General features: G+C 35.3%; 2 protein-coding genes across 3 annotated transcripts; both read left to right on the top strand.

Annotated features, from left to right (window-relative positions):
* Positions 1-1,620: 1,620 nt before the first annotated feature.
* Positions 1,621-14,587, top strand: LOC110873210 (putative tRNA pseudouridine synthase). 2 transcript variants are annotated; one of them, XM_022122146.2, is made up of 8 exons: positions 1,621-2,136; positions 2,290-2,322; positions 7,403-7,515; positions 7,601-7,749; positions 9,123-9,267; positions 10,713-11,171; positions 13,178-13,571; positions 14,244-14,587. In XM_022122146.2, the coding sequence occupies exons 1-7, from the start codon at positions 1,887-1,889 to the stop codon at positions 13,562-13,564; spliced, it is 1,536 nt and encodes a 511-aa protein (XP_021977838.1). In that variant the 5' UTR covers positions 1,621-1,886; the 3' UTR covers positions 13,565-13,571; positions 14,244-14,587. The 2 variants fall into 2 exon arrangements, with proteins under 2 accessions (XP_021977838.1, XP_035832553.1); XM_035976660.1 differs by having other exon boundaries at positions 1,849-2,136; positions 14,233-14,587.
* LOC110873211 (uncharacterized protein At3g17950-like) lies at positions 5,674-6,774 on the top strand. Its single transcript, XM_022122147.2, has one exon. The coding sequence runs from the start codon at positions 5,869-5,871 to the stop codon at positions 6,463-6,465; it is 597 nt and encodes a 198-aa protein (XP_021977839.1). The 5' UTR covers positions 5,674-5,868; the 3' UTR covers positions 6,466-6,774.
* Positions 14,588-15,813: the final 1,226 nt, after the last annotated feature.

A 15,813-nucleotide genomic window follows, 5' to 3' on the forward strand; every position in this document is an offset into this window, starting at 1 on the left:
TACTTTCTTGTTATTCATGACCCTCCGAACCATCTTCAAGATGGTCTGTGTAGTGGTGAATCATATAATGAGGTTTTAACCTCCATGCTTGACATACATGATGCTACATGAAAATCCTTGATTGGACATATTAGGTTATATTATTACCATATTAACATACATATAATTATATAAAAAAAGAGAAGACAATATTAAGTTGGTTATACCCTAGCGGGGACCATGCCTATTATGGAAATGACAAATAACCATTTCTAGTATAGTTAGTAGCGATGTCATGAAAGAAAGGTCAACTTGTACTCTCTCCTTTTTGACTCTCCTTATTTGTATTTCCCATAAACGGATACTTATTCTCATATTGGATGGTGGTCACATAAGGAATCCCTTTGTGAGATGAGGCTGGCAACGTTTCCGTCTTGCATATTCAATTCCTGGACCAATTCATCGATACCCGGATCAGAATTTGGTTGAAGCTCCAATCCAAGTCATCCATGAGTCCCTGACAGGGTCTTACTAGTTCATAATTTACAGTGTGTATATTAAGACTTGTGATAAATTTTGATAGCTGGTTAGTAGGGGAAGAATGAAAAGCGAACAAAAACAAAGAAGTTATTCCCAAAAAAAAATTTAATATTATCATACGAGAAAAAACGAACTCCAATGCGGGTTTCTTTGAAACAAAGGAACATGCAAGTTGATTCGGAGTTGCGTGGCTTGTGTGAAAGTGGCGAGGAAACAAAAGACCATCTACTCACCACATGCGGTTTTGCTTCTTATATATGGCATGGAATTTGTATATGGTGTCGTATTCTCCCAATTTTCGCGTTCGAGGTACGAAATTTTGTATATTGCACATAAATTTAAATGTGGAAATCCGGAAAGCTAAAGTAATCCATGCAATTGTCTATACGGCTCGTTCATGCATTTGGAAGGAGAGGAACCAAGTGTATTTTGATAACAAGAAGGCTAGCGCTGCTAACGTATTGGAAGAAGTAAAATCCTTTATCGTTTATTTGGATTAAAAATAGGTATCCTTTAAAATTATTTTCTTGGAAAAATTGGTATGTTTTCATTCTATAAGTGGATTATATGTGTTTTCTAGCTTCTTGCCAACCCTTTTTAACAAAGGTCACCGTTCTAAAAAGAAGTTATTTTAAAAATAACACTAACACTTAAAGAATATATATGATTTTAACTGAATTGTAAAACTGAATTATGTTGCGATCATGTTTTATTATTCGTTAACCATACAGATTGACGACTATATGCTGAATTAATGTGAATTTTTGATAACGTTAAGTGTACATTTCAATCTTTTGTGTTTAAGATGTTTGTTTCATATTAAAGAGAGGAAGCAAGTGTTGTTAGTTCTTAGCACAACACACGAAGAAAAGTCCTCATTTAGGACTCGGGGTGTACCGGTGTAGAGAGTGGTGTGGTCTGAAGTGGCTTTCAGTCACGAAGTATTAAACCGGCCCACCCTATCCATGGCCATAGCGTGGAGAAAGTGCCGTGGAGCTTGGATGTCATCAATTCAATTTCTTATATCATTCAAGGAAGCACATGGAGCTTGGATATTTTAAGGAAGCACATGGAGCTTGGGTATGTATGAAAAGTAAAACACACCCTCATATGTGAAAACCGTAAGACAATTATGTGACGCCTACATAACAACTTCCACACCAAATTTTCACGTGACTACGCTTAAAACACCCCACCAAATTTTCACGTGACTACGCTCCATCATCTTAGGTTAAACCGTTAAACCACACGGACCATACACATCATTTGACAAACCAAAAGGACCACAAATGCACACTACATAAATTAGGGTTCCCTTCACCGCAAACCACCGGACACCACACCAGTAGTCCGTCCGTTCATCTTCAATGGCGATACCGTCCTTCCGATTTACATTATCCCCTCTCATCCACACACAAACCTCCTCAAAACTATTATTCTCACTCTCTAACTTCCAAACAAAATCACTCAAAATCCTCTGTTTCTCCTCCTCAATTCCCCAAACCGAAACCCTAGCTCCACCAACACCCAGCCAATCCGTCACTCCGATTCGATGGGAGCCTTACCGGAAGAAGAAGGTCGTCATGCGCGTCGGTTACGTCGGCACCGATTACAAAGGCATGTTCCGTTGCATCTTTATTTGATAGTTAGGTTTCAGTTTGTTGATTCAAATTGATGAAATTGATTGGTGTTTGTTTCTACTGTGTGTAAATTGGTGGTAGTGATGTTCATTTCGGTTGTTGAATCATCTGGTAGTTATTTTGATTTCAGGTTTACAGATGCAGAAAGATGACTCCGTATCTAGTAAGTCTTTTTCTCACCCTTGTTGTTCTATCCTCTTGATACATTTACAGTTCGGTACCTCATACTTCTACGTCGTTGCTACGAAATACTTTATATTTAGAGTTAAATGCTATTTTAGTCCCTGTGGTTTGGGTTATTTTGCCAGTTTAGTCCAAATATTTCATTTTTCGCAAGTGGGTCCAAAAACGTTTCACTGTTGCCATTTTAGTCCACTGGGTTAACTTCATCAATTATTTATGTTAACGAGAAAAACAATTTGGTCATTTTATATGGCCGAATTGCCCTTCTAGTTCACATAATTATACGAACGAATTGTCCTTCTCGTTAACAGAAAAAATGGATGAAGTTAACCCCAGTGGATTAAAATGGCAAGGAAGAAAACTTTTTTGGACCCACAAGTGAAAAATGAAACATTTGGACTAAACTGACAAAATGACCTAAACCACAGGGACTAAAAGGGCATTTAACTCTAAATATGAAGTACTTCGTAGCAATGACGTAAAAGTATGAGGTACACAAACTTAATGCTCAAGATCTCTCATTCATCTTGGCTTAATTATTATATAATTATTAAATAATAATTATATTAATCAACCACATAATATTATTTATAATATTTCCAACATTAATTATGCATGTTCATTTGTAAATTTCGCACGTTATAAATTTCAAACTTTAATTACGCATGAAGAAGAAATCATGCATGGTCAAAACACAAATCAAGCATAGGTTGGTTTTTACCCTAATTACGCATGTTATATTATAATTACGCACATTATTTTGTTGGTCGCGTGTCGTCGCACGTTAAGAGACTTTTGTATTTAAACTTTCTCAAACCAAATGAGCGAGCCAATGAGCAAGCCACGAACCGAACTTGTTTTGGCTCAGGCTGAGCTGGGCTCGTTTAAAACTGAGTTGATTTTGAACCGAGCTGTGAGCCGTAAGCTTTTTGACCAACCCTATGTCAAAACAGGTAATATAATTGGTTGTAGACATTTACGTTATTTGGTGTAAATTTTTGGGTTGAATTTTTTTTTCTTTTGAACGGTGAACTTCTAATGGTGACTATTGTCACATCGCCAAATTGGCAACCCTAGCCAAGATCTGCACAGATAGCAGGGCCAGAACTGTGTAGTCAGACTTGGGTTGAATGGGTTGTCATTTTAAATGTTTGTACAAAAGTTGTTATTGAGCTCATGTGTCTGAATTTTGGGTTCGTGACATTTTTAGATTTATGTAGGGCTCAGCCCATAACTTGTGAACATGTCTTGTTTAATATCCAAAGTAAAGATTTAACCTATTTTCTTGTCACCTTCGTTTTAGACTTTTACTTGGCACTTGATTGAAAAATTCATGGACGTAATTCGTGTCTGGTGTGACATCTTGAAAAATAAACATGACCTATTGGAAGTGACATTTATAAAAAAAAAAATGCTTTTTAAACATTAAATTCAACTAAACAAGTTTTATATATGTATTGTTATGAACTCTGTTTGTATTCTAGATACGAAAATCTAATCTAACTACTATAATAAAAGAAACCAACTTTTGGACACGTGTCATTCATTGAAGGTATCCTCAAATTTATATTTATCTAAATAAATAAATAATAAATTAATATTAAATCTTATCATACTTTAATAAAATATTATTCTCAAATCTAAATTGTTAATTTAATATATTTTTAAAACAAATACCTCTCTTATCTACTTATCTTATATTAAATATATAAATAACAAATTAATATTAAATGTTATCCTAATTATTTAAAAACATAACTTTTTTTTTTGTTATTTTGTATACAAAATTATGTTTATTCAACTTGAGTAAAACGCGAGGTTTTAAGGATATAATTTTTTTATTGGTAGATTTTTCAACACGACTATACACGGTTTTTTTTAAAGATACGACGTTTTTGGTATTTAATATACAAAATTACATTTATTTAGGATATAATTTTTTTTATTATTTGGTAGATTTTTCAACCCGACTATACACGGGTTTTTTAAAGATACGACGTTTTTAGTATTTAATATACAAAAATACATTTATTTAATCTGTGTAATACACATGGCTTTTAAAGATATAACTCTTTTTTATATCTATTCAACACGTGTAATATATGAGGTTTTTAAGGATGTAATTTTTTATTATTTGGTAGATTTATTCAACCCGATTATACACGGGTTTTTTAAAGATACAACGTTTTTAGTACTTAGTATACAAAATTACATTTATTTAATCTGTGTAATACACATGGTTTTAAAGATATAACTTTTTTTATTATTTGATATATAAAATTACATTTATTTAACCCGTACAATATACAAGGTTCATAAATATATAAGTTTTTATTATTTAATATATAAAATTATATTTATTCAACCCGTGTAATAGACGGGGTTCTAACCTAGTATTAACATATAGTAACAAATTTTACAAATTACCTAAATAAAGTAATTATGAAATTTGATTAATATGTGATTAACATTTTACGTACCGCCTAGAAAATTGTCATTTCTTTTATAATACATAAAAACAAATATAAAATTCAGTGGTTAAGATGTCACAGGAAAGAATAACCACAAAAAGCAATTACTATCTAATCATTCATACCTTTCAAGTAATTAATATTTTAAAGTACGAATAAAATAAATAAAGCCAAAACAAAATGGGGATAAAGTAGCTCTAGCTTTTAGACTTCTAGACGAGAAAAAGACTGGGATAGAAAATGATATTCGGATTATTGGTGCTCGAAACAATTTTTTAGATGGCACATTCAGTTTTTTTGGATAAGAACAATTATTTTTATACTTATCTATTAAATGCTGAAATAAAAAAAAGTTTATCAGGCATTTATATTTAAAACGTTCATTATTTGTAAGAAAAAACATCAAGGGTTCTAGTTTCATGACTGAAATTGAAGATTTAAGAGCTTGTTTAATGCGTGTCTTAGTTAACCATAAAAAAAAAAAAGAATTAAGTGCAACCTGACTCAGTATTTTGGATTTTTATTAAAAAGTATGTTTTTCCCTTTCAAATATACTATAAACAAAATAAACGGTCACAATGTTGGTAGCTCAAACTTTTAGACTTTCATGACTAAAAAAAGAGTAAATTTCTGTTTTCGTCCCTGAGGTTTGTCCATTTAACTAGTTTAGTCCAAAAATCTAATTTATAACAAAACCATCCCTAAGGTTTGCATTTCTTAACGCTTTTCATCCCTAAGGTTTGCATTTCTTAACGCTTTTCATCCCTGAGAAATAAATGAAAAAGCACCCTTAGGGATGAAAAGCGTTAAGAAATGCAAACTTCAGGGCTGGATTTGTTATAAATTAGATTTTTGGACTAAAGTAGTTAAAATTGGCAAACCTCAGGGACGAAAACAGAAATTTACTCTTAAAAAAACATAATTTGAAGCAAGGGGTTTAAATAATTAGGTAGTTATCAAGTTAAATAGTGGTTAGATACTTCCAAAATTTTGAACAATATATATATACACACATACTACACTGGCAACAGTGTGTGTGAGTTACAACAAGAAAGATGATGATGTCACATCCTCCCTTCCTATCACCCACAATCTCTTCAGTTTCATCCTCCGATTTCGATACCGAGTCAACCGGGTCGTTTTTCCACGATCGTAGCATCACCTTAGGAGCTTTAATGGGCGTGACGACGTCGTTTCCCACCCTCACATTCAGAACCCCTCCTCGTCGTCAAAACGGGTCACCCGCTATAACACTAGGATCAATTTCAAATAATAGAAATGTTGTCCGGCGGAGGAGGAGTGGCGTGGACACGACAACAGGTATTATGGTGGAGCGGCGGCGGAAGAGGGTTAGAAAAAGGAGCTGGTGGTGGTTGTGCAGTGGAGAGGCTTCAAAGCCTTCTTCACTCCGTGAGTTTCTAGAGATTGAGCGGAGGTTTGGGGCGGATGCACTGTTTAGTGATGCACTGATGGATGTCAACTTTAGTGATCATCGCCGGAATGGTGGTCGGATGTTGTTTGCTAATGGAAGAGTTTTACCGCCATCACATGTCTCCGATGTTAATGAAGGGACCCCGTCTATGTGTTCACTTTGTCGGTTTCCAGTTCTGTTTACCGCAATCTGTGGGGGTGGCAGCGGTGGTGTACAATAGTCAATATAACTGTAATCTTTAGTAATTGGGAATTTGGGATACCATTTTCAACCAATTGTATGTAAATATGACGGTCCGGACATCAAGTTTGGTTAATAAAATGACTGATTCCAATTGTAATCTTATCCAGTTTATTAGAGAGAGTTGACTAGTTGACTATATTGACTTCCATGTAAGTTTTTCTGTTACACACTGTTAAGAGTTAGTTATGATGTATGTAGATGTATATAGCCTATATATATATAGATGGTATAGACTCACTTTGTACTTAACACAAAATAATGAAAATCTAGTCTCTCTCTCTCTCTCCTTTCTGTCAATTGAATACTTACAAAGTTTATGCAGTTCATAGTATTGATACTCAGCACAATTGATAAATTGCCTGCTTAGAATAAAAAATGGAGTAAAATGCCATTTTTCGTCCCTGAGGTTTGGCCAGTTTTGCGACTTTCGTCCAAAGGTTTGTTTTTCTGCATCTGGATCCAAAAGGTTTGAAATCTTGCCATTTTCATCTGGCTTGTTAACAGTTAACTCCATCCATTTTTCTCCGTTAAGTTAGGGGTATTTCCGTCTTCATTGTTAGCAATTCAGTCTTTTTCAAGGGTATTTGGTCTTTTTACATAAACTGAAAAAGACCGAGTTACGCTTTAAGTTAACAAAAAAAGGCAGAAATACCCCTGACTTAACAAATAGCAAGATTTCAAACCTTTTGGATCCGATGTAGAAAAACAAACCTTTGGACGAAAGTCGCAAAACTGGCCAAACCTCAAGGATGAAAATGACATTTTACTCAAAAAAATGTGATAACATCATCTGTTCATCAAAACTTCTGTTAAAAGCGACATACACGAGTAACTTCTGTGAATAAATGACGCATTTTGTTTTGCACCGTGTTTTTAATTTTTATTGTTAAAGTGTTACCATTTGTGTGATATAGCTATAGAGAAAGAGCTAGAAACAGCCATTTACAAAGCAGGTGGAATTCGTGACAGTAACTTTGGGGATTTGAACAAGATAGCATGGGCTAGAAGTAGCAGAACCGATAAAGGAGTAAGTTCAAGCGAAATTGTAGCAGTTATCTTTTTTTAGATATTTATGTTATTTATGCGTTACAATTCATTTTTGGTTATTATAGGTTCATTCTTTATCAACTATGATATCACTTAAAATGGAAATCCCTGAAAGCGCTTGGGTTGGTGACCCAAACGGGACAGAACTTGCAAATCTTGTAAATACGTATCTTCCTAAAAGTATTAGAGTGTTCAGTATTCTTCCTTCACAAAGGTGAGAAATATGTGATCCTTACTTGGGTCACTTTTGACCCGTTATAATAATGGGTCGATTTGGGGTAGTATTTTGTACCTTTATGGGGTTGAATAAAAGTAGTAAAAGGGGAACGGGTCAAATGGATCATACAGTTTGAAAGTCACCCATTGTTTCTTTTTATGCATACAACCTCTTGAATAGTTTTTTCGAAGATTCTGATTATTTTTGTTAGGAGTAAACTTCTGTTTTGCTCCCTGTGGTTTGGTCACTTTAACGGTTTTGCCCCAAACCTTTAAAAAAGCCATTTTACTCCCTGATGTTTTGGTTTTGTTGCCAGTTTGCTCCCTGCGGGGAGCAAAATGGAAACACAAACAATTTGGATGGAGTTAGAGGCGGGGAGTAAACTGGCAAAAAAACCGAAACATCAGGGAGCAAAATGGCTATTTTTAAAGGTTTGGAGCAAAACCGTTAAAGTGACCAAACCACAGGGAACAAAACGGAAGTTTACTCTTTTGTTAGAATATTGTTTCTGTAATCATAAATAACACAGTAGTGATTATAAAAGTTTTAAGAAATGGAAAAAAAAGTGTTTTTTCTTTGTTGCATCAATATAAATTATCGAAACCCAGATGGTAATCAAAGAGTTGATATAGGTTTTCAACACTAGACTACAGTTTGACAAAGTCAATATCTTTATTTTTGTAAATTAAACTTGAGTTAAAGGAACTTTTATACGTGGCCCTTATGCATGTCACTGTCATAGTTGAACCAAAGAGGCCTATTGGGACTTAAAAACATATATGTTCTTGCTAATAGCGTTATACTAATATCCAGAAATATAAATATGTTATGTCGCACGCTTGGTTTTAAAATGCGCGCATAATGCGTGATGCGCCCGTTGCGCTAATGAGAGCGCATCGCAACACCTGATGCATTGCGTTTACATGATGCGATGATATTGCGACAATTTCGCATAATGCGCCCGTCACAAAATGCGCCATGATGCACGCATCATTGTTTGTTATGTTTTTCCCCAGATTTCATGAAATGGGTTGGGTTTTTTCAATACTTAATATTTTAGCATGCTCGAATTGAACCATTATGGTTCCTAAACACTTTTTATGGTTCTAGAAACATTTTAGGATGCTTGATTTGAACTTAAAAGCACAACTCTTTATCTTCTACCTACGATAATTGTTTTAGTTTTAGTATGTTTTTATAAGTTGTTATGTATAAATAATTTTAGTATATTTTTATAAAGAGCGCATCGCATACGTGATGCGCTCGCATTACGCATCACGCATCAGATTTTTGGACCAAACGCATCGGAGCGCGTCGCGCAATTTAAAACCCACGCGCCTAATTAATCTTTCTGCTCACTATATTTTCAGGAGTTTTGATGCTAGAAGGGAATGTAATATCCGGAAATATAGTTACCTCCTTCCTGTTGAAGTCATTGGGATCACTAGTAACTTGAGCGAATCTGAAATTGAACATCACTTATCAGACTTCAATAATATACTAAATTCTTTTGAGGTATACTTTTAATATTTAGTTCAGTCATTGGGTATGGGTATGGGTATGGGTATGGGTATGGGTATGGGTATGGGTATGGGGTGTGGATACAAGGTATGGAAAAAAAGTATTGCCATATAGGGTTGTTTGGTTGTGGAACTTATTATTGCATCACTAGCCCAGATTGTTTGTTAATCTTAAAGTTATGTTTGCCTATGTTTTTGTGTGTGTGTGTATTGGGCGTGTTCGTTTTAGAACCAACATTATGTTGAAACCCGAGTAGTTTATTTCTGTCTCCCCACTCTTTGATTGTATCTACTCTATGCTATTTTTTTGAAAGTATAACAATGTGCACATGTGCATGTAGACATACAGTGCATATGCATGTAGACATACAGTGCATATGCATGTGTGCATTTGGACAAAATATTGAAATCCGCATGCATTCGAGTTAAACTTATATAATATAATGCACATGGGTTAAAGCGGTTCTTGTAGTTCTCAGTAATTGGTTTTGAGATGAAAGTCCCTCTCTCTGTGTATATTTATGTGTATATAAATACATAGATAGAGGATCTTGTACATTAATCCAGAAGTGTGAGAAGTGTATTATAACACTATATATAACACTATATAACACCATATGAACACCGTATAACACTATGTAACACTATATAACACTATATAACAAATATAACACTATATTTTGGCTGATAGCATGTCTAAGATATATGTATAGTGTTATATATTGTTATATAGTGTTACTTAGTGTTATATGGTGTTATATGGTGTTACATAGTGTTATACGGTGTTTATATGGTGTTATATAGTGTTATATACAGTGTTATAATACACTTCTGGATTAATGTACAGGATCCCTACCCAAAATACATATATATCTATACACACACATAATAGAAAGAGCAAAAATCCTAAAAAGTGTAAGAAAGAATCTGGACCATTGATTAAGTCAAATCAATGCCTAAGATGACGCTAAGAGTAAAGACAATTTCGTAATTAATCAGATGTTAGTTATGGCTCGGAGCGGCAAAAAAGAATAGATGTCACTTTTGACTTTTTTTAGGTTTAAATGTAGTTTCACAATTTTTAAAACACTACTAATTTTTATATACCCTTCTATTTTCTTAAAATAACCATACAATAATTTTGATTATTTTTTAAGGGTCGACGCACTGTGCATACAATTTTACAAAGACGCGTTGTAAATCATTTACGCTGATCCTCTTTAAGTTGTTTAGAGGTCCCTCCGCCCGTTTACTGTTTACACACTGCATCAAAACCCATTACACAATGTGTCCCGAAGTACGTGTACCCGGCGACCCGAAACTCCGTAACTAGACGAGATTTTTATGAATTTTGGTCTTTTTAAAATAACCACCCCCTATGTATATAGAAGATTGAACGAGTTGATAACAGAGTAATCTTTAACACATGTGATATTTCAGGGAAAACATCCTTTCCATAACTATACAATCCGAAAAAACTACAGAAAGAAGTATTCTGCGAAACAGTCTCCTGATGGTGGGCGCATGGCCAATAGAAGAGCAAAATTAAAATGGTCAAACGAGCCAATGCTCGAAAAAAGTGACGAGGAGGACTCATCTGAAATAGAATGCGATGAATCTGATGAAATCGTTTCAAATTCGGTTGATGAAGAACACGTGCCATTAATGAACATTGATTCAGACAAGGAAGTGGTTAATGAACCTGATGCAAAAGGGAATAATGGTTTGGAGGATGCGCCTGTTCTTGCTAAATGGCTACATGAACCTGATGATAAAGATAAAATAAGTGCTTCGCATTTCAGAAGAATTGTTCAATGTTCGTGTGGAAAAATGGAAAAATTGTTTGGAGCAAGTTATGTTGAAATATCTATTTGTGGGGAGTCGTTCATGTTGCATCAAGTAAGTAAACTTATCTCGGAACTTAGCTACAGAACGAGAGCTTGCGAAATGGTTGGGTCAGGTGACAGGTGAAAATGAGTTTACTTATTTTCACGAGTAATCTATTTTAATAAATGAATTAGTTTAGGATTTTTATGCAAAAGTAGATGTAGAGCTTCTTTTGACTGGTTTGGTCTATTTGACTTGTTTTTATTAGTAAATTGTCATTTTCGTTCCTATGGTTTGCCCATTTTTGCGACTTTCATCCAAACGTTTGTTTTTCTGCATCTGGGTCCCTGTGGTTTCAAAATCTTGTCATTTTCGTCCCTGAGGGCCAAACCTCGAGGGACAAAAGTTGCAATGAGTTGTCAAACCTCAGGGACGAAAATGGCAATACCACAAGGACCCGGATGTAGAAAAACAAACCTTTGGATGAAAGTCGCAAAAGTGGCCAAACCTCAGGGACGAAAATGACAATTTACTCTTTTCTTTTTAAGGTGATTTTTATGATTTTATGCGTTAGAGATAATGCATAATCTAAATAGACTAATTTATAAGTAAATGGGGTTACAAAAGCCAACTGAATTGGGATTGAACCAAACCAAACCTGACCTGACCCGAATCGGCTATATTTGTTTTGGGGTTAAGTTATTCTACAAATACTTCTAATTGTAAGAAGTGTAAGAAGGATTTATAGAGTGACAAGTGTCCAATAACCTAAACTAAACCCACTACATCACCACCCGAAACCTAAACACCCACCACCACCCCACCACCACCCAAAAACCTAACCCCCCCCCCCCCACCCCCCAAAAACCTAAAAAAAAATCTTAAAAAAACTAAACACCCACCCCACCACCACCCCAAAACCTAAACCCCTACCCCACACCCCCCGGTAAAAAAAAAAAAAAAATTTGGGGTGGGTGATGGGGGGAGGGGGGGGGGGTGGGGGTTTAGGTTTTTGGTGGTGGTGGATGTTTAATTTATTTATTTATTTTTGTGTAGTGGGTTTTTTTAGGTTATTGGACACTTGTCACTTTATAAATCCTTCTTACACTTCTTACAATAAGGATCCTTTGTATTTGATCCTAATCCATTTGTTTTGATTCTAGACCAGTTCTTGGTTCAAAACCGGAAATGATCGCCATGAAGCACTTTTTGTTCAAATTATATTATATGTTCATGCGTAATCTGTTTTTATGAATAAAATGATACAGGATTCTTATGCAAAAATACATGTAGAACAACCTTTGACTGGTTCTGTCCATTTGGCTTGTTTTCTTTTAAGCTAATTTCTATGATTTTTGTCTGTCAGAGATAAAACATTAACCCAAATTTAACTCATTTATAAGTAAAAGGGTCAAGAAACTAACAACCTACCCGAATCCGCTATATTTGTTTTGTTCAAAACCAGAATCCAAATTTTAAGAGTAAACTGCCATTTTGGTCCCTGTGGTTTGGTCACTTTTGCCACTTTAGTCCAAAACTCAAACCTTTTGCATCTGGGTCCCTGTGGTTTCAGTTTTATTGCCATTTTGGTACAAAAATGAAATCAGGTCATATTTGTCTTATAAAATCCTGCTATTTTTTCCTTTTCCGCAGGGGCAAAATGGTCATTTCTTTTTTATAAATAAATACCAGATTTTATAAGACATATATGACCTGATTTGCCACTGAGGCAAAATGGTCATTTCTTTTCCGTGGGGTTGTGTTTTAACAAGTGGGTCCTAGGATACAATCTTTTAAATTTCCATGGTTTTTTTATTTAATTAACACAAGGGTAATTTAGGCATTTCATTAAAAACTTAACGGTAAAATAGATGGGGTTAGGAGACTGGACTGAAATGGTTACGAAAGTGAAACCACAAGGACTAAAATCGCAATTTTTAAACTAATGGACTGAAATAGTGATTTTTGACAAACCACAGTGACGAAAACAGTAATTAACTCTAGTTTTTTTGAAACATGTTTACGGTGATATAGCTTTCTTTAGCTCACAAATGAACTTGATATTGCTACTTGATCAGATACGCAAAATGGTGGGGACCGCGGTGGCAATAAAGCGGGGCCTACTTCGGAGAGACATAATTACACTCTCACTAAACAAATTCTCACGGATTGTAGTACCGATCGCTCCATCTGAAGTGTTATTTTTAAGATCAAACAATTTCGCCATGAGAACCCGTCTTGATACAAGGCCTGAAATGGCGATCTTGGTTGAATCCGAAGAAATACTGAAAGAAGTTGAAGTTTTTTATAGATCAATTTTGTTGCCTCAAGTTGCGGAATTCTTGGATCCTTCTAGTCCTCCTTGGAAGGAATGGGTTGAGTTATTAGATAGAAACACAAGGATTCCCGATTCTCAATTGGATCAAGTCAAGAATGCGTGGATCGCATGGAAGGGACAACCGTAAAGCTTAGGTACATTAACGTATCTCGAATTAAACCTGGCAAAACGAGAGGATCAGCTCGGCTAACGGGTCAAGACGGGTCGTTTTTAAAAAGTGTAAAGTATAAGGATGGTCCCTGTGGTTTACCAAAATTTTGGATTTGGTCCCCAACTTTCTAAAAGCACATGAATGGTCCCTGTGGTTTGCACTTTATGACGCATTTAGTCCCCAACCAACAAATTTAAAGGTTTCAGGAGGTCCAAGTTAGGGACTAAAGCGTTACAAAGTTCAAACCACATGGACCATCCTTGTACTTTTAGAAAGCTAGGGACCAAATCCATTATTTTGGAAAACACCAGGAACTATCCGTATACTTTACTCTTTTAAAAATTATCGAACGGGTTCTTATCAAAATGGGTTTTTTGCCATATGATCTCGGGTTGAAACGGGTCGTTTTTGAAAAAAATAAAAGTATAAAAATGGGTCCGCGAACTGTATTTGTTTCTACTAGTGGTAACCGCAGTGATGGTAGGGGAGGTGGAGGCGATAGGCCTTGATATTTTTTAATTTTAGCGTATAATCAACTTTGATTAGTGTTTTATATGCATTTTGGTACTGATTGCGATATAATTATAATGATAATCATATAATCAACTGTAATAAAATGGGCTTGACATTCTTTTACGTGTATGTGCGTGTGCAGCTGGAGATCATGATTGATGATACTTGAAAGCGTAGATGGAAACCGATCATACCCGAAAGCTACACACGAGGGACAAGTTGGCAACGAGCTCATGTCCTCCAGTCTTGATTTGCCAGACAGACAGAGTTTCTTTGAAAATGGTCAACTCTCCGTAAACACTTGTACCAATTTCGTTCTCAGTTTTGATCACGTAAGCACTTAATAACTTCAATTAGGTTATTTGATAATATGAAATTAAGTAAATGTGACCATAAATTCTAATATCCATTAAACTTTGACTGTGCAAAAAGTGAAATAAATGTTCTAACTACATATCAACATGATAACAGTTAGTTTGCCGATCAGCCGATGTACTAACTTATATAATGCATTAAACCATTCACTTATGTTGACCTGCATTGTTGATGGCTTTGAATGAGCACATGTTATTCTCATTCAGCTCTTTTAGGAATGTATAATCGACATCAGACTAGTGGGTGTGGGCTCGGGGAGGTGGTCGGGAAGCCGACGTGGAGCTTTCCCCGTCGGGGAAAACCGTCCCCCCGTGCTTTACTCGGTGACTTCGGGGAATCAACCCCGCCCACCCCGATCTGCTCACGTGATTTACATTATTCCTTGTCAAATCTTCCACCAAACGATAATCGCTACAACTTTTAAGACGAGTCGCATTATATATGGATCACCCTCCAACTCAATGAGGGCTCATGATCAGATCATGTTCATCAAGTGTGACATCTTGGAATATTAAGCTTTCAATTCAATTGAGCAATTACTTTTGATAGCCTTGATCTGACTTGTAATTTTCTTTTTCCTTTTTATGTACCACCATGATCAAATTTATAAATGTAGCCATCTTATATTGCCTGTGTTATTTTGATGACAATAACGTAACAATCTGAATGTTGTACATAAAAAAAACATATTTTCTTTTGTTATAATTTCGATATAAATTTATTTAAAATGGAGTTGTATTGAAAATATAAAAAAAAAATGGTAGCGTAAACTATACAGGGTTTCAGTATTGTAATAAACCGAACCTATATCGACCGAACATTGCTACGGTATTGGTATTAGTATTTATGGTTTTCGATCAACGTAAAACACGTGTGAATTTCAATTTATAACATCTTTTAGGTAATTAAACCTAATAATATATACTTGCTCCCGATGCTCGTGGGGAATTTTTATTGTTTTTTTTTTTAATCCTTAACAACTACGTATATATTTTCTGTAATTTTCAAAATCCGAAGGATGTGTGACATATATAAAAGCTAAAGATTATATCAGTCTGTTTTACAAAATTATAAAATGACTAGGTATTGAAACCCAGCCTAGAATCCACACCTAAGACTGCGGGGAGTGGCGGCGTTGGTTGGGCGGGGAAAGCTCTTCAACGCCAGCTGCTCCACTCCGGGTTGGGCTTGGGTATGGCATTGCCCCTTTGGCGTGGGTGACTTGGCCGGCTTTGGTTGGCTACTTTAATTAAAAAAAAATTCACATAGCTGGCCACGCCAAGCTAAGCCACGCCACACCACACCCCTCGTTTTTCACCATAAGCTTGCGGATCTCA

This window comes from Helianthus annuus, chromosome 8 (assembly GCF_002127325.2).
Source record: "Helianthus annuus cultivar XRQ/B chromosome 8, HanXRQr2.0-SUNRISE, whole genome shotgun sequence".
In the NCBI taxonomy this organism is placed as follows: domain Eukaryota; kingdom Viridiplantae; phylum Streptophyta; class Magnoliopsida; order Asterales; family Asteraceae; genus Helianthus; species Helianthus annuus.

Excerpts from the sequence above, each read along its gene's own strand:
- LOC110873210 (XM_022122146.2), top strand. The coding sequence starts at position 1,887 with ATGGCGATACCGTCCTTCCGATTTACATTATCCCCTCTCATCCACACA. Across the intron at positions 2,323-7,402 it reads GAAAGATGACTCCGTATCTA|CTATAGAGAAAGAGCTAGAA; the intron begins GTAAGTCTTTTT and ends TGTGTGATATAG. Across the intron at positions 11,172-13,177 it reads AGTCGTTCATGTTGCATCAA|ATACGCAAAATGGTGGGGAC; the intron begins GTAAGTAAACTT and ends CTACTTGATCAG.
- LOC110873211 (XM_022122147.2), top strand. The coding sequence starts at position 5,869 with ATGATGATGTCACATCCTCCCTTCCTATCACCCACAATCTCTTCAGTT.